The 17,140-nt window shown below is 41.2% G+C and overlaps 1 protein-coding gene across 1 annotated transcript; it reads left to right on the top strand.

Annotated features, from left to right (window-relative positions):
• Positions 1–1,653: 1,653 nt before the first annotated feature.
• LOC126571965 (zwei Ig domain protein zig-8-like) lies at positions 1,654–14,396 on the top strand. Its single transcript, XM_050230898.1, has 7 exons — positions 1,654–1,720; positions 10,884–11,236; positions 11,500–11,616; positions 11,923–12,016; positions 12,127–12,254; positions 14,055–14,223; positions 14,293–14,396. Exons 1-7 carry the CDS (start codon positions 1,654–1,656, stop codon positions 14,394–14,396), a joined length of 1,032 nt encoding a protein of 343 aa, XP_050086855.1.
• The last annotated feature ends 2,744 nt before the right edge of the window (positions 14,397–17,140 follow it).

Genomic DNA, 17,140 nt, shown 5'->3' on the forward strand with positions numbered 1-17,140 from the left:
GTTAGTTTAGTGCCACATTTGAGATATGGAATGGATGCGCGGTGCTGATGTGAGTTGGATCGTTGGGAGAGAAAGAAGGATATTTATCAAACATTGATTTACAGTTTGGCTATTGAAACCAATAAATAAGGGGTTTGAATCACTTCATTGTATCATTTTATTAATAGAGGCTGCTTTCAAATATATTGATAGCATCATTGTTCCGAACACAGTTACAAGCTTTGGCTTGCACCACTTTGAAAACCAATGATGCATTGCATAAATTTGATAAATTTGGTCGTAACATATCATGTATAATCAACAAGAAATGAAATGAGTACTATAAAGTAAAAATTTAGTTTCTTTATAAATTTTTCGTTTTACAACAAGCAATAAGCTAAGCGTAAAATGTTTTATCATAGTTCACATTATCTACATCAGTGAATTTCTACTGCTTTCGTATATACTGTATTATACTGTAGCAATGTTGCATAGCATGATGCTGCCATGACATTATTTACCACTATACAAAGCGGTCAAACATCCGAAGCCCATGATTGTGTTAAAGATTATTTTCAACCCAACAGCCTTAACGTGATCTACCTTCCTATCTTAAATGATAGTAAAGGTTTGCCCACGTTCCCGGCCAACCGTAAATTAGCGGTTGCCACAGTGTCGTTTACGTTCTCATGCATCATGCTACGCAGAGATGCTACGCACCAGAGCTGGTACCTGCTTTCACCGGGTTGAAAGATAATCCACCCATCGGAAGCATAAAACATCGTTCTGAAATTGCATCACAAATGACGACGTGGCCGCATCGTGTCCCAACGTGCGACATCCTCAGATCGCACGGCTTCACGCAAACCTTCGTGCGTGGTGTGCCTTGCGACGCTACGATCACGCTCACTATTAATGAGTTTCCGGTGTGAATGTGAAATGTGCAAACACCACAGCGACCGCCGTGGGGACGAACTGTGTCACCAGCTCATACCAGCAAGTGCATTCCGAGTCCTCGGTAAGCTCGGATGCGGCGGGCAAACGTTGTCAGTGCTCATCGAATCGAGAAAATATGAAAATTGCTCCAACCACGAACCGAGAACCAAACTGCCAGTCTAAAGGTCTCAGCACCACATGTCACTCCCATCTCCGATGTAGTTTTTTTCTAGGCAAGAAGTGTTGGTTTATGGTCTGCTCGTAAAGTTGGCCCGTAAAGTTGGTTCGTCGCTATGCTGTCATACATAAGGGAAACCAGCAACCAACGCACTGCAAGTAGCAACTGCTCGGCAATAAATCATTCAACAACCATTTCATCGTAGAATTCAAGAAATGGTGCGAGTGCAGCCGCCACTGACGAGTGATGACCAAGGTCCCGGAAGTATTTGCTTTGCTCTTGAAAGTAAAGCTCACCGGAAGGTGAAGGTTAACAGCTCGGAGCAGTTGCAGATGCATCGGTGAAAGCACAGTGTACCTCGGGACCTGAATTTGTTTTATTTCCATTTTGTCATTTTTTCCAAACGCACAAAGACTGTGTTGTTGGTTCTCCTTTGTAGGTTTGATGCTTCGTGTTCAAACTTTGGATGTTGAGATGATTGAACAATAGACCTGATATGAGGATTTTAGTTTTTTAGAAGCGTTGATAGTTTTGTTTTATTTTTTTTTCTCTTTTCAGTAATGGCTCAACAGTTCAACCGACATTTAATTAACGCTTTTGTCATTTTCATGATGTATCTGAATAAAGGTAAGTTGTGATTTGTATTCAAAAATACAAAGCTAGAACATTTCGATATCCCAAAGCTCATCAATTACATAATAATGTTGCCCCATTGTTAGTTCCTTTGCAGGTAAGCCAAGAAAAAGGCACATGCATGTTTTTCTGAATCGAACCGAAAGACATTTCAGTACCACGCACAGTCAACATGTAGATGATTACCATTTGATAGGGATTTCAATAGAAAAATTCGATTCAGCGAACATTCTGACATGGGAGCTCCAATGTTGAACGAAACGGTACGGAACAAAAAACGAGAGAAAGCGAGGCCACCTCGTTCAACATTAGCGTTTGATGAAAGATTCATGCTGCTGATGGTTGAAATGGTTTTTCAATCTGTGCAGTGCTAAGCCCTTCTCACTTACTGCTTCGTTACTGCTTTTTGGTTTTGTTTTTACATTCAAACATGTTCTCTTTTGCAGAGACATCCTGTTCAAATGTTTGTTTGATTTTCATAGGAAAGCACGCGATAACGACGAAAATTTGGGTTTCAACAAACTGCAACGATGGTCATTGATAAAATGTTGTTTCTCGTGTCGAAAATCTATTTATGTTACATTCCTCATTCTGTCATTTGACCACAACTGAGTTGAGCTGTTCACTACTCCTACAAAATTCGCTGAAAAAATGGTTCATCCGTCGCATCGGAACTGGAAAGTGGATGTAACGCGCATGGAGAACACAACCTTCCGACAAGGCAACTTCGGACGTAAGCATGTTTTGCTGATGCCAATACCCCTTGTGCGCTGTAGGCCTAGGGGCTTGTGGTTTGTGAAATGTACCACATTTTGATTTATAAGCTCTCTTATCTGCCAGCTCTACGTTTTTCTTTCTCTGTATCTTTTTCCATTTCTGTCTTTGACTAACATTGTAAATGGAAAATGTTAACGCAACCAACACAGAGCCTCGAGTACCAATGGCAAGGCTGAACGTCGGTCCCGGTCAGTGTTGATAGTTAGTAAACTGACGAACATGCTCTCGATGGCGAGGTAGAATAAAAGCAGGGATTGGAGTTTTGATAAATAAAAAGTACAGAAGTTCATAAGAATGAGACCAAACTGTTGCGATGCAAAACAGCAGCGATCTGTTTGAACAAAAAAACTCAATAAAAAGTGAGGGTCTTCCGGTTAAGGTTTGACCGGCAATTCTTTTTCGATGTTAATACACCTCCAAAATAAGTGAAGAACGTATGGCGTAGCAGATATTGCTTTTAGAAACTACATCGTTCTTGTTTGATTGTTTGAACAATAAACAATAAACAATTGTTTGTTTGCGTGGTTACACTTGACTTTACGTTCAAAGTTTATCGAGCCCTCAATAATAGACTCCAACCATTCGTTATGCTCGAGCTGTATCATCGAAGCCTCGTTGAGTTGAGGGAATGTTATCAGACGTGAAAAATGTAAAGCATCAACTGGAACCGTGTGTTTCATGATATTCGTTTGAAGATGTTCGGAGGCTGCCGATATGATTCCCGGAAATACCAAGTCCTCAGAAAAACAAAGGCAGACAGTTTCCGATTAATAGAAGTAGCTAGAGTGATACACTGTTTGATACACCGACATAGTTTTAAAAATGATTTGATACCAACAAAAACAGTTTCGTAAGACAGCTTAAGAGTCCATGGTAGGCTTTCTATCAAACGCTATCGCCATCAAAGCGAAACAAAGGCAGCGAAACAGCGCACCAAATGTCAGCCATTATTCTCTTATGCTGCTGAACCGACAGACAACGTATGATGTTCAAGTGTTGCCGTAAACCAATTCACATTCAGTGTGCAACAAACGTTCGCAAATAGCGAGCTGTTCAATAGCTGTTTGGGTTGCTCTGCATTTCTCATAACTGAGCATAGAACGGCATACCAACAAGGGGAGTCTTCTTATTCCATTTGTCCCGAATGTCTGACAGACGTCTGCTGCTCTGGTCGAGCCTTTCCCTGAAAAACCTACGCAACGAAACAAAAATATTCTAGGAACGAATCGAAAGCACATGCGTTTTAACCCTCATCGGTTCTTTGTATGCGCGCGCATACAATTTGGTCCGAAAAAATCAAATTATCCAAAAACGGCTCGATGAAATTTTCTGAATTTCTTCAAAATAGATTTATTTTAATCATAGAATAGAAATATATCACTCAAAAATTTTAGGCATGTGTAGTATCGCCTGAGCAGAAATAGTTACGAATCGGTTCCTGTGTATGCGTTCGCATACACATACGTCCACCATATGTATTTAGCCGAAAAAAATCATTTTTGAAGCTCTGAAAAAATGATTTCAGGTAAAAAACATCTCTTGTCAGATATGGTGAACGTGTTGCTCAAATTTCAAACTGATCGAGCAATATTTGGAGCTATGACGCCGTTATAAACCTTCAAGCGATTTCATGGTTGCATCCGATATGATGATCTAGAGGAATGTTTGATTTATGATAAATTCTGATCGATCAGAAATGTGTTCTAAAGGTGCAATAATAATTTGAACACTATCTACAAACCAGGAAAAAATGTTACAGTCGATGAACAGTTTGTTCCATTTCGTGGATGGTCTCCGTTTCGTGAATATATTGCATCAAAATCTGCCAAATATGGCATGGCAAATTTGGTTTATGTGTTTCAAAAGATGGTATGCACACAATACACAAATTTATAATGGTCGTGATCGATACACCACTCCCAAAAGTAACTTAGGCCGCCATTGTTTTGTGTTTTGACAAAAAAAGAATGTCCGATCAAAGTGTAACTTGCGACAATTTCTATTTCATATGATTTGGCTGAAGAATTAAATAAAAATCGTATGGCTTTGGGAACGATTACTGAAAATAAAAAACCAATTCTATTAGCCTTGGTTGATATGCGCACAAAGCTATTATATTCTACTGAAGCTATGTATGACCACAAATTACTAGCCATTATGTTGCCGTATATCCCCCGTCATTACCAAGTTGTTACTTTGGCGAGCATGTTCTATAGTGCTGTGGGTATCAACAATCATGAAAAAAGAAAAAAGCCAAACTTAGTTGAGTAATTGCAAGAAGACTAAAGGAAGAATTGACACCATGGACCAATGGGCTAGAACCTTTACTTGCAAATGAAAAATAAATCGTTGGCAAATGGCTCTGTAGTATGCAATATGAGTATGCTATTATTACGCTCGCCGAATTGTTTTCGGACTGAAAAAAAATAAAAAAGCATCCATAATATTTGTCGTCGGCTGTTTATCGAAACATTGGGAATGGCTTTTGTTGATTCACACATAGTAAGACGCAAAACAAAACCGACTGATAGTGATGCTGCTAATGTTTCTCATAATGTTCGTCCCATTCGCCATTTGACACCAACACCCAAAATCGGCCGTTGTCAAGTCTTCACATACTAAACTAACCAATTTTTTTTTGCTGCACGTTGTGAAAGTGTGCAAAATTTGATTGTGCTAACCATCGACATGATATTTGCAAGAAATGTGCCAAAAAAATTAGGAAACACTTGAATAATGTACTTTTTCACGGTTTTTCGCATTTTTCTCAAAAAACATGATTTTATAATTGCCAATTTTACTACAGTATTTTAAGAATTATTGACTTGTAGTAATTTTTTTTCGATAAAGAACATTCCAATGAATAAATAAAAAATATCAGAAGTGATTAGTTTTAGTTTTGGATTTTTTGGAACAGGTTGGAAAAATGAGTGTATGCGCGCGCATACAAAAGAACCGATTCGATGCAATTCTGGAGGGACCGATGAGGGTTAACATAACGTCCATGTGTTCGGTTCGTCATGCGGTGGCTGTCGATTTTTGATCACAGCACTAGGGACCGTTGCTAAATGTGTTCCACGATACGAAAACCCGGCCAAGCCGTTAAGCAACATGCTGAATCAGTGCGAGGAATCCAAAAGGACACAAAAGGACTCACGACGGCTGACTTCTGCATCGGACAAGTGATTCGATTCCTTGAACGGGCAAACTATGTACCCAGAGCGAACGAACGCACAATGAATGGAAATGACAGAAACCACGATAAGCACACAGACGGACGGAAATTTTTTTTTATGTACTACGTGTAGAAGCTTTCGCGGTTGCCTCGCGGTTGACTTGTTATGATCCGGCACAAAAACAGAGCAAAAACAGAATCGGCAGCGTCCAGACTTTGAAATGAGATTCCGGAGCGAATTGTATTTACAGAACAATCAAAACAAGTATGAAGGCGTAGAAAGTTGGCGGACAATGTTGCGCCTAAGCTAACCATCATGGATGCTTTTGCCTTACAGTTTACTATTGTCCTATCCGTTATTGAGCTTATTACAGTAATTGTGACCATTCAAATTGAACATTTTCAAAGTGAACCCTGTTTAAATGATTCGCGACAACTCAAATCCGCTTCCATACTTTTGCGTTCCAAGGGACACAGATACACATTTGTTTTTGTTGTGCTGGAGTATGAGATTCTCACAAAAATGTCGACGTTCGCATCTCGCGTGTTATCGGTGTCATCGCCTATCACCTTTCACCCGACTGCTGCGTTGTCTGATGTGTGATCTTGTCATCCTGCCAGCCACAATGTGAAAGAGATACAGCAAGCAGAAGCCAAAAACCATGACCTTGCGACTGGAAATTGAATTCCACCATCCTCACGATGTCGGATGTTGTCTCATCGCCTTCGAGTTTGATGAATCCAGCGGCATGAGCATATGCGTCGCAGCCAGCATGGTGTCAGAATGGTGCTCTTGTCAATGGCATTTCAAGCGTTTATGGTTTCGGGCATTTATGCTCAAGCGGTTGTTGAAGTCGGAGACAATGTTTTTTATTCCACCAACTTCCTCTATTAGGCTGGATGGAACGATTTCACAGTTGGTTATGTGTCGAAAGTTCCTCGGAAAATGCGAACGTGCAAGTACTTCGTGTAACATTGTGTCGTATTTCCGTGGGCCTACACTTTTGACTGAGAATGATACACAGTAACCGGTACAGAGAAGCACAGATTCAACGGCATTTCACCTAGCCGAGTTAGATAATGCAGCTGAAACGATAAAAGTGATTCATAAAACTCCATAGGAAGGTACTCGGAACACACGAGAAGAGGTGAATGTTCGGAATTTTCAACATTAGTAGAGCTGTAGTCACGTGTATTGTTATTGACGGAAGTGAAATATCCTGGGTCGCTCGCTGAGCCCACAGAATCGCGAATAAATAACATGCAATGTTGTTATTGTTATAAAAATGCTCCATTTACTTTTCAATGGCGGAATGTATTGCCAGGAGCGAGTTCAAAAAGCAACAATACTCGCCTTGCCCTCTCGATATAAATGTTACATTCCCCGAGGGGAGATGGCATCAGCTTTATGACTGAAAAGAATTAAAAATTAATGTTAACGTAGTGGAGGGGTTGTTTAATTAACAGTTAATCTGAACAAATAGAATGAATTCACCCAAGAACACAAAGATAATTTATAGAACACAAAGAAAATTTGTAATTAATTTTGGAATCAACATTTGTACCAGCATGCGGTCTGATTGAATTGTGGTCATAATATTTATCGCAAGCTGCAGGCAGCCCTGAGGAATGGATTTTGTAAATTCTGCGCTGCAATTTACCGTGCACAAATGACACGAGTGCGTGGTAGTCATCGTTACATTGGAAAAGGTATTTTTTTACACTCCTTTCCACTACAACAGCAATGTCGATCACAAAGTGAAACGAATCTTCACATTTGTTAACAGTTCTACATGGAAAGTTCAAATAGATTCACCAGGTATTGTGAAGTCCATTGGTTATACTAACGGTAACGATTTAACTTTGCATTTTGGGTCAATAAGTGAACCTGAACGATAGTGAAATGAATCACTGATAAATAAGATGATTAAAAACTCCATAACCAGTTCTTATCTGAGAACTCATCATCGGCAACGAGCCATTTCGATGCTTTATTTTCTGATTCCTGACTTGACAAAGATCCGATTTACACCTTGTCCCATGAGGTCGAAGATTTCATTTTCGGCTAACGACCGCCAGAGACACTCATTACAGCGGCCATAGATAACGTTAATTAGATGCTTCTATCGGTTCCTCGTAATTATCACCTAAGCTGGTTCAAATGGAGCATGAGGAGGAATCGAGGGAAATAAATTAAATTTGGAATTGTATCCCCAATCCATTCACTGCTCGGGGCAGATAAATTGCCTCATAAAAAATGTACGGATGTTCCGTCGAATGTTCTGGCTGTTTTGGAAAGGGAAAATCAATATCGAAAATGGCAAAGCAATAGGTTTGTAATTATGATGCATAAGCGATAAGCGATGAAATCACCTCCATAATTTCGCAAACGTGATAAGATGCCATTATGCCGTAAAGTTCCCAGTGCTGTGTACTCGATTGAATCCCTCGCAGATCGATACTTTTCCCCAAAAACCCATTATTCCGATGTTTTGCTGTCCAGGCCCAGAGGAATATCTATTCCGGTTCAAGTGAGGGAATGCTCTTATTTTTCTTTTGAGTTTCCATTTTCATTCATTCGCTTCTTATTTCAAAGTACGGTGTGCGTTAAAAAACGATTGAGGAGAACACAAAATATCAATTTAAATTCGAGTTTCCAAACATGTAAAACGGAGATGAGGCGAGGAATGTGCGATTAGAGTGCTTGAGAGCTGAAAACGGTTTCTCGTTTCTTTCTTTTGTCCTAAAGCTCTCGCGTGTCTCGCATCCGATACGCGGAAATTTGCTCCATCAAGGGTTTTTCACGCATCTCAGCGAATTCATTCCTCAAGTGAAACGGGGGCGCCAGGTTTTAGGCACAAAAATATCCGAAATGAAGAAGTACTCTTTAGGCAAGGAAATGACTGGGGGTAGGGGAGAAACAGGACTGGAAGTATTTTGGAAAGTACGGGGAGATCAGTGTGAACGAGGCGTTTCGTTAGCATCATTCGAGTTCACTCGTGCATTCCATTCTGCACTCTGTATATAAAACACAAGTCCGTCTTTGTCGTCTTTCAAAACTGCGCAAAATCGAAAAACTGTGTTTTGCTCTGACAAAAGGATCATTTTTATGATAATTCTGGGAATCTCCTTGGGTGATAGCAATCACATTGAGTATCATTTCATTCTATTATTATTTGATGCAACAATGGTTTCAATTGGAATGTTTCAAATAGCGATCGACTTCTAAATAATTTGGATAGCAAAATGTATCGACCACATCACGGTGTACTTATAAAAACATGATATGCTTCTGCGAACAGAAAGCACATGCAGCATTAATTATGCATGTGAGAGAGGAAGAGCATAGATAATAGAAATCATGGAATCAGCCTCAAATCTAATGCCAGACGAGTCACAAGCAATCAATTTTCCTCACATAAATAGTTCATCAGCACCTGGTAACCGTCGAGCCATCGTCGCAGCTGTTCCATTCACGACCTTGTGATAAGCTCCAAAAATTGAAATCCACGCTCATCCTATTGGCAGCAATGTGTAGCTGTGAGCCATCAGATGGTATAAGGCTTCGTTTTCACATAAAATCTAGATGCCCTCGCAATCGAGCCACCAAAAGAGAGCATTCTCGTGATTTGAACCGGACACATTCCACCTGCGAACTCACCAAATCAACGACAACAATCATCATTTCAATCAAAGCCTCAATATGGTATTTCGATAGCATCAGGGATCTGCAGTGGGAAAGGGTGAATACGAGATCTACTTTGCTAATTAACCACATATCGATTCCAACTGTGGTCTGCTTCGAAAAAGGCTTTTCGATTTGGTTTGGATTTTTTGAATGCTATTGTGATGCCAATCTTTGTGGAATTTGTTGCTAAATTGTAAATGTTTCTATGTGTTTATACGATCTGTATCATTTAGTTGCCCATAATATTGTCCATTGCGATTGGTCATTTCAAGCTTATTGACGTGATTAAACGGATGATTTGTTGTCTATTCATCACTCCGACCAGATGTTCTTATTTCAAATGGATCAAACTTGCTGATTCTGTCAGAAAAAGAAATCGAGAATCGTTGAAATACTTGGGAATTTATCAGAACTACCTTCACTTCAATCTGTGTTTGAAAAAGTCGAATGTTATATCGTCTTCTCAGTTCTGTATGGTTGGAATCAAACCAGAACGAAACATAAATCTCCGTATCTCTGACGCTTCACGTATAAACCCATCATCATTTTCACAGACCCCTTATCCATGTAACAAAGCATGAAAATAAGTGGTATCGGTTTGAGGAATGGATAATCTCTATTTCAACCCAATCGATGCTTTATTGAATCAATGCCATCGACGACCATATCAATGTTGTTCACTCAGATATGACGAGTGATTTATGGGCCTTATCGCCAGCATCTAGTGACAACATTGCGATTTCTCCACGTGCTTCAATTATGGCTTTCCTGTATTTGGATTCAGCTTATTATTGTTCTTCCGTTTGTGGTGAAACATGGTTACTTTCTTTTTCGTCGCATCACCTCTTGAAGTTTGTTTCGGCTGCTGATGAGGACCTGAGCAAAGGATGTATGATGGATTCTGGGTGATAAATTAATTCTCGCCTTCAACAATAACATGAAGCACCGAGAATTACCGGAGACTGAATATCGGAGAGGTGGAAGCGCAAATGAAGTGTCTCTTTTCATATCTGTACGAATCGCATGCACTGTTTGTTGCCTTCACAATGTATCGCCTTCAATGTTGCCCAAAGCTTTGCAACCTCTGGGGAACAGCATCCGGTATCGCCCTTAGTGCGTTGGTTCCTGGATACAGACTGTCGCTTGTGTTTCCGGGAAGTAATTAATGAGGAGAAATGGCTTAAGGTTCTCTCCGATGACTTTGTGTGAAGAAAGGATGAGTGTCCTTTTGGAATAGGAAAAAGGTTGTACAGAGTGTATACGTTTCTGATTAGCCAGCAGAGACGTTGGGAAGGAAGATTATCCTACGAGTTGTTGGTTGGTCTGTCTATCGGATCGAGATGCGGGTCTGCTCGATTTTTTTTTTGTTGAGATGTCTGCGTTAGCAATTAAACGACTTTGGTTTGCACAGAATCATTGTGTGGCATGTAGGTTGAGTTGGGTGCAGTGATTTGATTCTTTCTGATAGACTTAAACTTTCTCTTCAACTTTTTCTCTTTATCGATATCTCTTCTCAGGGCTCAGCAAATCGTTCCAGAGCTTGTCTGAGGAACAGTTCCTTTTGGAGCTGAGTGAGGATCGAGCAACGATGGATGATCGACGGCCAACCCGGCGACCATCGTCACAACACCGGAGTCGGCCACCGTACCTCGGTATCTACGGTAGTTCCGGCAAAATCAGCCAACAGTTTCATCCCAGCGCAGCGGAGATGAGCGAGAACGAAAGTTACGACTCGGACGAGAGCAATCGGTTAAGGACACCGCTCGACCGAGGTCCACACTTTGATCTGTCCGCTTCGAAGAACATTACGGCGCTCGTCGGCAAGACGGCGTACCTCAATTGTCGCGTCAAAAATCTGGGCAACAAAACGGTAAGTCACCGCCTCGGATATCCAGGCACATAACGGTCAAGGTTCGTGTGCCAATTATGACAGAGGGAAATTGAGTTAACCAAAGAAGGAATAATATGACAAATGATGGTATATTGTAGGCGAGTCTAACGACTTCCGGTGAACGACTGAAATTGTAGTTAACCTGTTTCGGCAGGATGCTGCGTCCTGTTTATCGTAACTTGTCCATGAAGCGATTTGGTTGTCCTGGGAAAAATCGCCTAACGATCTGACGCTTTCCACAGGTTTCATGGGTGAGGCATCGTGATATCCATCTATTGACCGTTGGTAGATTCACATACACATCCGATCAGCGGTTCCAGGCGGTACATAATCCCGTGCACGATGACTGGTCGCTTCAGGTAAGTTCTGCCACCGTCTAGGGCTCTCCGATTCTCTGTTTTTGCCATCATTTTATGTTCCATTCTGGTCTAGCGTAATCCAATTTCATCCACTACACCTTCTCTTCTGACTGACTACAAACGATGTGAAGGTGCAGGTATTTTTGCATCACCATTGATAGCATATTGCACCTCATCGATCATTCACTGGAGGTGGAATCGTTCTCGAGCAAGCAAGATCTTTGCAACTGCCCACCATATTATGTTTTATTTTGTTTCGAGTTTAATGCTGCACTCTTTAAAGTCTGTCGGTCGTTGTACTTTTAGATTCGATATCCTCAGAAGCGAGATACGGGAATGTACGAATGCCAGATTTCCACGACACCTCCGGTCGGCCGCTTGATGTACCTCTCTGTTGTTGGTATGTGAGAGTTGGACCTTGATCCTATTTTCCATGAAGCAATGCAAGGTCGCCCAATATACTTTTTGTGATACACTTTCTCTCTTTTCCTTTCTCTGCACATGAAATAGAACCCATCACCACGATCGTCGGCGTTCCGGATCTGTACATCAACACTGGTTCAACTGTAAACTTGACCTGTATAGTACGAAACTCACCCGAACCACCATCAACCATCATCTGGACGCACAACAATCAGGTGAGTGTGGGATGCACTTCACTTTCGTTTTATGTTTTTTTGGTGCTGGGAGATTGTTTTGTGTGTTTGCGGAGTACTTGAAAGAATTGTTGCATTTATGAGGTGTTGGTGGCTTAGTTTATTGCTTTGAGGCTTTTATTGAATGCCAGATCAGTAAGTGTTGAGGTTTAGTGTTGTTGTTGAGTGTTTTTGACTAGGGGAAAGAATTGGAAAACCTGGTATCTGATGCACCTGGCGAAATGCTTGTGTATTTTATACACTTTAAATTTTATACATTCATTGCGTAGCTCCAGTGGTAAAGTTCACCTTGCATTTTTTCGAACGCTACAGAACATGAATGCTGCGCTGCAATATCATCATAGACGTCCCTTCGCCAAAGCTTTTGCCATTTTTTCATCGGTTTTAAGAGAGGAACATAATCGATAATTCAATTGTCACGCGTTACCTTTATCAACTGATATCGAGAGCGCGATAGAACACGACGAAAGGTGCGCGTTGATAATACAAAGCACACCCAGCGTGATTTATAAAATCCGCCAGTCGAGGGCACTTCGATCGCTTCTTGGTATGCATCAGAGTGCAGCTGACAATGTTGGAATTGCCAGTTTGAAAAATGTGTGCGCTTGTGAACGACGGAATAGGGCAGCCACACTTTTTCATCACCTTTGCTCAATCGTTGCCACCGATGTCCGGTGATTCCTTTTCGGTTTTTTTGTTTTGTGTTTACCCTTACATTCTGTGTATGATGCAGATGTGCTTTAAGTGTGTTGCACAGTTGCAAACATATTTTGCAGCATCAGGAGTGACTGATGAAACAGGTCGGAGCTAGGGAACCGGATGAGTTGGAGGAATCCATAGTAACGTGATTTCAATATCAATTTTTCGTTTTCGTTTTCACCACCAATCGAAAGCCAATCTATCGTTGAGTTTGCATATGTGGTTCCATGATAGCGAGACGTGCATCAGGATGAAAGCTCTGGTCGTTGGAATGCGTTTTCCCTTGTTTCAGGGAGCTGCATTAATGAAGAAAATTCTTTCGCACAGAGCATTACGTGACTGTACAAAGCTGGAAGCCTTGTTGCTCTTGATCAGTTCAATGTACAGATACATACAACGTTCTGTATTGTGATCTGCCTTAGGTAATCCCACGGCTCATGACGCTACTTAACGCGAAGATCATAAAAATGGCGACAGGGCTGATCGTCGTTTGTTTAATAAACAACGCGCTTGTGAAACCTTTGAGTACATTTGGATCAACATGTAGTCGTTCAGCCGAGCAGACGCTTTTCTTTATTCTCTCTGTTTCACTTTTCACAACGACCATCATGAAAAGGCGAGTCAAAAGCGGCGAGCCAAACGACAACCCGCAATAAATTATGCTCGGCGAATTTGCTGACAGTGACGGACGGCAATCGAGTGCAACAACCGTCAACAACACGTACTGTAGGTTGATTTGTGGCCTTCGGCGAATGGAGGGGCATGTAATGTAGCGTTCACCCTGGATCTATCACAAAGAAAAAAAAGAAAAAAACCACCACAATCGCAAACGATCCGGAAAAAATGTGCGATGTTGTTGAATGAAGCAATTATCACATCGAAAACGTTGTATTACGGTTGTACTGATTTGATGTAGCTTTCACCTGGTGAATTTCATTCTCTATCAATAAAGTAATTATTTCACTGTTTATAGTTTTAGCAGATACTCAGATCTGTTTTAAAAACTAATTACTAAAAAGGAATGTCTTTTGTACTGTCACAGACTAGTTAAATGCACATCATATGTATCGTATTGCGTTTCAGGATATCAACTATGACTCCCCAAGGGGTGGTGTGTCCGTCATCACGGAAAAGGGTGAGACGACCATCTCTTATTTGCTCATTCAACGCGCTTGGACGACCGACACGGGCAAGTACGTTTGCTCACCGTCGAACGCGGATCCTGTTACCATCAATGTGCACATTTTAAATGGTGAGATGTTCTTCTTTTTCCTTTTTCAACTGAATCTCTACACTTCTCTACCTTGTTCTGCACCATTAGGTGAACACCCTGCTGCTATGCAGCACGACGGCCAACGGCGGATAGGTGATTCCATCAATATGTTCATCATCTGCTTAATCAGCGTTTTCCTCGGATACCGATGATATTGAATGCTGCTGAAGATCACTACACTGCTCCGTGGAGTATCGAAGAGATAAGCGAAACCAACTAAGTCATGTAGGTCCAATTAAAATTTGTACGAAAGTTTACGAGTACTAATTAGGGATTTATGTTTGCATTAACGGGTACAGTTTTGCATGAGCGTATATGAAATAGAGAATGAGTGAGCGTGTACGTTTAATAGATTAGTTTATCACTCAGAGCTTTATCAACAGAGACAAGCGAGCGTTTTATTATTAGGGAATCGTGTTGCCTGATTGAAAAACGGTGAGGGAGGAAAGGCTATAGTTATCGGTTTGTTAAATTGTGAGTTCTTTTTGTTCATACAACCCTTCGTATGAGTGCCGATTGCAAATTGGTGTGTTTGGTTTTTCACTCTCTCTCTTTCTCACTTTCTTATTAATTTAAGGCCAAGAGCTGTGTGTTATGAATAAATAGAGAGTAAAAAGTTAAGTTAAGCAGTTTTATATGATGCGATTTGTTTGATTCCTATAGGAATTTAAATAATTTTGCTGTCTAGAGCTTGGTTGGATGATTAATTTGCTTTGATTATCAATCAATGGCCAATTGCTTTTGTTTCAAATGTTGTTGAATTGAAAATGTTTATAGAACGTTTTTGATTTAACTAAATATTTTGGATGACTGTTCAACGCCAAAGAATGTAACAAGTCAATGACAGCACAAGTGATATCGCGAACGTTGTATCAAGGACGGAAGTAGAGAGTTTCAATCGGATGAAACAATTTGAAATAAAAGAGACTAAAAATGTGCATAACTATCAACCCTCAAGGTAAATAATGTTTTTTTTTAATGACGCTGCTTAAATATTCCACTAGTTCCATTGAAACACTTAAATCGCAGGTAAGCATCCAAGGATTTAGATGATTTTTATAGTTGAATGCGTGGTTTTAAAGCCAGTTAATTGTTTGGCATACAGCATATGGGTTTAAAGTGGATTTTTTATCGCAATACATTCCGTTACATCTGCACAAAGAGTACTGGAAATGATCATAACATTCGCGTAGTTTACTAGTGCTGTAATACCCGCAGCAGTAAACGGAGGGGCCTATGATGGTGGCGAATGATAGCAGCTATAATGAATAAAATTGAAGAGAAAAATGGAGAAAAATGCAAACCACAATCTCCAATTCGCCACCAGATGCGCCATTATGATAGCGTTGGCTTGCCTTTTGGTGGTTATGATAGTGATGGTGGTGATCATGCATTCACTTAATCAGCATAACACTAGCATGCACGGGTAGTAAATCCTGCTTCAGTTCCACGAACACAGCGCTCATAGTTATCTGTTGCTCCTAACAGATCCTACCATGCGTTATACAAAGTGGTAGAGCTGTTCCCCATTTACGGTCGTTTCGACTGGCGGGCTGCAGAAGAGGGATCGTTACTATACGCACGGTAGAGGTGGAGGAACTCTGGAACATGAAATACGATTCACTCCAACGGTTGAGCCTACAATTTGTCGGCAATCAAAATTTCGCCCAAAAAATTTGTCCAAATTGCACAATAGAATAACGGAGAATCGACCCAAGTACGTCGCCTATTAAACGTGTTGGTGTAGCTCCTAGAACCCGAGAAGAACTTGTGGGAGAAGGGATGAATCATTTAGCTAACGTTGCATCGCGCACATCGAAAAGCAATTCGATTAAAGGTTCGCTGTAGAGAAAAAATTACTTGCACGTGTCCGTTGCTTCCCGCTTGAGAATGAGTGGTTCTGCGCCGACCTGTTTGGTGGAAGCTGCCAAGCATTTTCAATGAGGCGTTTCTAACTTCCCAACACCTACACTCCAACCTATGAGTGACAAAATGCAGAGTATGTTTAAATATAGACATCCATCGGAGGAACGGAGCACATGCGAAAGAAAGAATTGTAGACAGTCGGCGAAAGGGATGTTCGAGCAACGTAGCATGCAGAAGCGATTGATGCAATCAGTTAGAGGACAATTGTATTGCCATGATGATTCTAAATGTGCGCTCGATATCGTGCTGAGTTCGAGATCCGCTTACTCAGCTGACGACGCCACCAACACTCAAAGCACTGTCAAGTGAAGCCATAGGGACCTCTGGTTATGAATGGAGATCCTTCTGTCTGAAATATATGCTGCAAGTGGTGAAAGCTCTTTCCTTTCACCAATAAAACGGTTCACACAAGTACGATACTCAAGGATGCTCGTTGGTTGTGGCCGTGAAGCAATTACGTTGCCTTGGCGTCCTGTCGCAGCAAATTGGCGGGAGATTGTTGTTTTATCTCATTTGCTTCCGGTGCTAAGCACCAGCCCACGATCGTCGGTGCTTATGTATCGTGGCTGTCACTATCGAAAATAGCTAGCAACATGGTGGCTCCACGCCGTTGGTAACCAACAAACCATCTCACCGGAACCGCCCTCGTGACTTTGGCCAACATGCCGGCATTAATTTCCGTCCGCACATTACCATTCCACAAACATTGAACGCTGCCAGTGGATACAAAGTACCCAAAATCAGTGGAGGCGTTGGTTCACTAACAGTACTGCTGGTCCAAAGCAGCACAGGCCGCCGACGTCTTGGCGTCCGAAGTGCGTGCAAATGAATAGAGCAAGACCAAAGAGAGGTTGAGAAACTCTGTTTGCTCTCTTGAAGCCAGCATTTCATCTCATCGCGACACGATCATCCCCAGAATGGTCCTGCTCACTGTCGCGGTAGTCATGGCTCTTCCAAAATCTTTAATGCG

Source organism: Anopheles aquasalis, chromosome 2, assembly GCF_943734665.1.
Source record: "Anopheles aquasalis chromosome 2, idAnoAquaMG_Q_19, whole genome shotgun sequence".
In the NCBI taxonomy this organism is placed as follows: Eukaryota; Metazoa; Arthropoda; class Insecta; order Diptera; family Culicidae; genus Anopheles; species Anopheles aquasalis.

Bases quoted from the DNA above. Each gene is read 5' to 3' on its own strand.
- LOC126571965 (XM_050230898.1), top strand. From the start codon at position 1,654: ATGGCTCAACAGTTCAACCGACATTTAATTAACGCTTTTGTCATTTTC. The intron at 1,721-10,883 runs GTAAGTTGTGAT...ATCTCTTCTCAG, and splicing joins CATGATGTATCTGAATAAAG to GGCTCAGCAAATCGTTCCAG. The intron at 11,237-11,499 runs GTAAGTCACCGC...CGCTTTCCACAG, and splicing joins AAAATCTGGGCAACAAAACG to GTTTCATGGGTGAGGCATCG.